This window comes from Mesitornis unicolor, unplaced genomic scaffold (genome assembly GCF_000695765.1).
Source record: "Mesitornis unicolor isolate BGI_N332 unplaced genomic scaffold, ASM69576v1 scaffold7183, whole genome shotgun sequence".
Classification (NCBI taxonomy): domain Eukaryota; kingdom Metazoa; phylum Chordata; class Aves; order Mesitornithiformes; family Mesitornithidae; genus Mesitornis; species Mesitornis unicolor.
The window spans coordinates 1-5,256 of NW_010176630.1; the positions used below are offsets into that span (position 1 = coordinate 1).

Below are 5,256 nucleotides of genomic sequence, written 5' to 3' on the forward strand. Positions count from 1 at the left end.
TGTGCCGTGTGTGGGATGCAACACCTCCTTGTACAGGTTTGGGTCCACTTCCCCCCCTGTAGGCACAGACATGGCACCAATGGTGAGACAGTGGCCTTGAGATTATCAGTTGTAGCAGCACATACTGGGAAAACATCCTGCTGGTTTCAGCAAGTTCAGCCACTTAGAAGAGACTGAGCTGGAAAGTCAAATCACTGAAGAGAAAATTAATTCTGTTTAGCTCAAACCAGGACGGCTGTGAACGTGAAAGGGGTGTTGTCTGTCAGGTTACTGTGCTTGTGTGTGTGCATATCCAGATATATACATATACATATACATATACATATACGTAGGATTTCAAGGTGATGTTTTCCAGGTTGAAGCCACCTGAGGAAGTGGAAGCTGCTGTCCCAGGACTGCACAGTGACTGCGATGAGACGGTCAGCAGCGTTTCTTCTGCCTCGCCAAAGGGTGGAGTGAACGGAAGCGCAGAGTCCAGAAGCAGGCGGGCCATCCGCAGGCCTGCGTACTGGTTGGAAATGAGAGGGATAAAAAACAGCATCAACAAACCTTCAGAAAAAAAAGGTACTCGTCACTCTTGGCTTGATGCAAAGCTGTTGCCTTTCTGGCTCTTGTGTGAGACATTAGATGACTTCTGAAAGGCGTGCTGCAATTCAGGCACAAATTACACACCTGGTAATGCTGCTGGTGTGTTAGGGGAAATAAACTGCTTCCACTGCAGAAACGGGTAAAATTCTCTGATGTCACACAGTTCCTTTTGAGTGACTTGTCCACTAAAATTAATGATTCTATGGCTGAACTCAGTTTTCTCTGTAGAAGAGGTATGTGTAAGGGTTCTGCCAATCACATCAGGACTATGCTTGGAGAGCTTTAAAAAAGCAGCACTAAAGATGTAGGAACGGGGACCGTTCAGCAGTAATTGGGATTGGACACGGATGTTGATGTTGGTCGATAATTATTTTTTTGAAGGGTGTTTTTATTTGTTTTATTTTCTCTCTTCTGCCACTTACAATTTTTGATTTGGAGTGGTTTGATTCTTATGTTGCTGTAGAAGCATTCAGGTTTCCTGACCAAGGAGCTGTTTTCTAAACTCTTCATGTGGTGAGAGCCAAAACTTTGCTCTTATCTCCAAGTCAGAATCTGATGTCCGTCCTGCTGCGGGGAGAGCAGGATCTGGTAGCTTGATAGAAGCGAGGCTGCTGCAGCTCCACACCCCCAGGCCCAACCAGCAGTGAGATGAAGCATGTGGCTCTGTTTCTTCCATGTCTTCTGCCTTGTAGGATTGCAGGCTGCGCAGTGCCTAAACGTTACTGAGTCGGGAGGCTGTGTTTACCTCACTGGTGTCCAGGTGCCTTACAAAAAGTAGTTGGTGGGTTTTTTTAAATATTGAATACAAGGATAAGCTGAGGCAGCAGCAGACTCACAGCTATTATCCAGACTGAATGACAAGACTGAAGCATTTCTGTTCTTACTTGTTAACAGGAGAAGTACTGCTGAAAGGCAAGAGGAAATCTGAGCAAGAGGAAGGCGAAGATCTTAAAGACTCTCCCAGGAAGAAGCAGAAGATTTCTGGTAATACAAATACTTGTAATTCCTAGTTGCAAGCCTCCAGGTACTTCAGACTTCCTCTCTGCCCAAGTGCTATCCTCTGCTGTCTTCCAACTATTTCTGATTCTGGGTATTTCGTTGTAGGACGCTGTTGCCTGGTTTCTGTTTTACAGTAGGAGATGATTGTTCTAATTTCAGTCTCTCTTAAAAAGTCCAATGAAGGGAGATAGGAAAGGAAGTGGGGGAACTATAGAGTAAGCTGCTTCATTTCAGTTTCCCAAAAGATTCTGGACTAAATCACCAGACATCTTGTAAACATCTGGAGTTTAAGGAGTATGTGATAACAGAAATATGGGTTTGTTGCAGAGAAATCAAACCCAACCATTTTATTTTTCTTTTACCACAGAGGCAGAGGGGGTCGATGCTTGACACTGTGGGTCTTTCAGGCCTTCAAAGGGTGGTTGATCAGTGGTTAGGTGCAAAAGAGAGTGGACAAGCAGTGAAAGCGGGAGCAAGCGATGCAGGAGAAGTATATATTTGTTGTCCAGTCTTGCAAGGATGAGGTTAGGAAAGCCGGGACCAACCTGGAGTTGAATCTGGGAAGGGATGTGCAAGGCAACAAGAAGGGATTCTACAGGTACATGGACTAGGGAAAACGTGAGTGCAGTACTGAACAGGGCAGGGGAACTGGTGACAAATGACATGGAAAAGGCTGAGGTACCCAATGCTGCCTGTGCCTCAGCCTTGATCAGTTAAAGGAATCCTTCAGGAATCCCAGGCGCCTGAGACCAGAGGGAGAGTCTGGAGCAAGGAGTGAAGGAGGACAAGGTTAGAGCACCTAACAAACTGGGCATACCTCACTTGTCAGCAGTCCTGGCTAATCGGGGAGGTCCAATTGACTGGAGGCTTGCAAATGTGATGTCCATCTACAAGAAGGGCCAGAAGGAGGATCCAGGGAACTACAGAGCTGTCAGTCTGACCTTGGTGCTGCAGAAGGTGGTGGAGCAGATCATCCCAGGTGCCGTCAAATGACACATGCAGAACAACCAGGTGATCAGGCCCGGTCGACATGAGTCCTGCTTGACCAACCTGATCTCCTTCTGTGGCAAGGTGACCCGCTTAGTGGATGAGAGAAATGCTGTGGATGTTGTCTACCTGGACTTCAGTGAAGCCTGTGACACTGTTTCCCACAGCATCCTGTTTGAGAAACTGTCTGCTCATGGCTTGGATGGGTGTACTCTTCTCTGGGTAAAAAACTGTCTGGCCAGTGCAGTCCCAAAGAGTTGTGAGTGGAGATAAATCCAGTTGGTGGCCAGTCACAAGCGGTGTTGCCCAGGGCTCAGGACTGGGGCCAGTTCCCTTCCGTATCTTTATCAGTGATCTGGATGAGGGGGTCGAGTGCTCCCTCAGTTTGCAGACAACACGAAGTTGGTCAGGAGTGCTGATCCGCCTGAGGGTAGGAAGGCTCTGCAGAGGGCCCTGGCCAGGCTGGATCGATGGCTGAGGGCAATTTTATGAGCTTCAACAAGGCCAAGGGCCGGGTCCTGGGGCACAGGCAGCCAGCAGCATTGGGGCTGCATTAGGAAAAGCATTGCCAGCAGGTCGGGATGGGTGATCCTCTGCTCAGCACTGGTGAGGCCACATCTGCAGTGCCATGTCCAGTTCTGGGCTCCCCAGTACAAGACAGACATGGACGTACTGGAGAGGGTCATAGCTGGCCAAGGGACTGGAATATCTTATGAGGACAGGTTGGGAGAGCTGTGACACTCTCAGTCTGGAGAAGAGAAGGCACAGCGAGAATCAGCATGGATAAATAGTTGATGGGAGGGAAGGAAGAAAAAGGAGTCAGACTCTTCTCTGTAGTGCTCACTGACAGGACAAGAGGAACTGAGCACAAATTAAACCACGTAAAATTCTACGTAAAGGCAAGAATACACTTGCACATATACAAAATAGTGTGTGAAATTACAGATTCTGCAGTTAGGAGGAAGTGTTGGCACAGCTGGAAGACAAAGAACAACCTCCTAGGTGCCAGTTCTTCAGAAGAGGATTTGAGATTTATGGCAGATCAGAAGCTGAGTAGGGACCAGCAGTGCCATACTTGTTTTTAAAAGGCAGATGTTTTACCAAGGTGTTGGAGCAGAAATGTAGACTTTTAGACAAGTGGGCACTGCAGTTCAGGAAGTGTGTGGACAGGGAGAAGAGAGCAAGAAGCATAACCCATGAGAGAACACTGAAACAGTAAGGGTGGTTTAGTCTGAAGGCAGGAATGAGTAGTGAAAGCATCTGTCCGTTTGGCTGTCAAAAGGTCGTTGGACTGGCTCAGCCGTGCTGTGAACAGAGGATGTTTCAGTGTGGAGAGCCTCGTGTATGAACAGCCTTACAGAGCACAGCTATCTGGACGGGACTAACGCCTGCAGCCCTAAATAGCTATGGATTCTGAACAGGAGCAGGGAACGTAATCTTGAAATTCCTTTTAAGAAAATGGAACATTTCTGAATGAGTAGCTTTGAGACAGTAGACTAAATAGCAGCCTTCTAGCGAAAAATCTCTACTTTTTTGTAACAAGGCTCACCCTAAGTCTTTTGGTCTTTCTTGTTTGTGTTATCACAGGAAGAAAACAGCAAGCTAGAACACAACAGAACTCCAAAACGAAAGGCCAGCATGTTCAGAAGGAGCTAGAAACCTATGGCGCAGGTAAGAAGTGGTTGCTCAGAACTGTTTATAGAGCAGCTAAAAGAGAAATGTGACTCTGGGATGTGAATCTGAGCAGCAGCTGAGTTTCTGGTGTTTCCGTGTTCACTTTACTGTTGACAGGGAGAGCTGGCTGCTGTGTCAGTACTGCAGAGCAAGGCTGGAGGGGCTGCGTGCTGCCTAGCGGTGTAGTTCCACATGGTTTTACCACTGCATCATGAGCGGTGGAAGGGGAGTCACTTCTAGAACTGAGCCAAAGCCTGCTGGAATAGTTTCACTACAAAACTCGTAAAAATATTTATAGTTTTTTACTCAACAGAACGTGTTTGCAGGACAAACTCCAGCTGCTGCTGCCACATCACCTCTTCTGGTAACCTGGTAGCCAGAGACCCAAGCAGCCCATCCTAGAAAAATAACGTTAGCCTTGACTCAGCCCATGGAGAGACTCGGTGCGTGTAGCTCACAGCACTCATTAAATACCCCGGTTTTCTGACGAGTGCTGTTTGGTTCACAAGCTTTTCCTCCAGCCACCTGGGAAGGGACAACCCCTGCCTGTTATTACTGGGCAAGGAATATCTTTTTATGATAAGAACTCGAGCAGATGGCTGCTAAGCCACTTCCTTCTCAGAACCCATCTCAGCAGTTCATAATCCTTGTGGATTATGCCCAGCGCAGGCTTGGCATTTCCGAAAGATGCCAGGCACTGTAGAGTGCAGCACGCAGGGATGGTTTACTGCTGGGCTGCATGGCCTGGTGGTGCAGCTCCGCACACTGTCAGTGCCAGAACTGCTGGCTGCTGTCACTGCAGCTGTATAAGGGTTTCGTTAGCAGAACTGAACCATGTGCTTTGTCTGAAACCGCTCAGTTACGTCTGTGACTTTGGCAGCGTGTGAGTTGTTTCCTTCTCGGATTCGCTGTGCGTTTTGAAAGAGAAGAAAGAGATTCTGCTGGCAGTTCTGTTGCACGCCTTTGTTTCGACAGGCAGCATGGAAGACCGGTGGGCCTTGGTGATTC

At 47.8% G+C, this 5,256-nt stretch overlaps 1 protein-coding gene across 1 annotated transcript in view; it reads left to right on the forward strand.

Moving 5' to 3' along the window:
- Nucleotides 1-398: 398 nt before the first annotated feature.
- Nucleotides 399-5,256, forward strand: part of ZNF512 (zinc finger protein 512) — a 12,225-nt gene continuing 7,367 nt past the window's right edge. The window contains 4 exon segments of the mRNA XM_010181786.1: nt 399-564; nt 1,483-1,572; nt 4,162-4,245; nt 5,224-5,255. Of these exon segments, the coding sequence (XP_010180088.1) occupies nt 519-564; nt 1,483-1,572; nt 4,162-4,245; nt 5,224-5,255 (252 nt within the window). The 5' untranslated portion in view covers nt 399-518.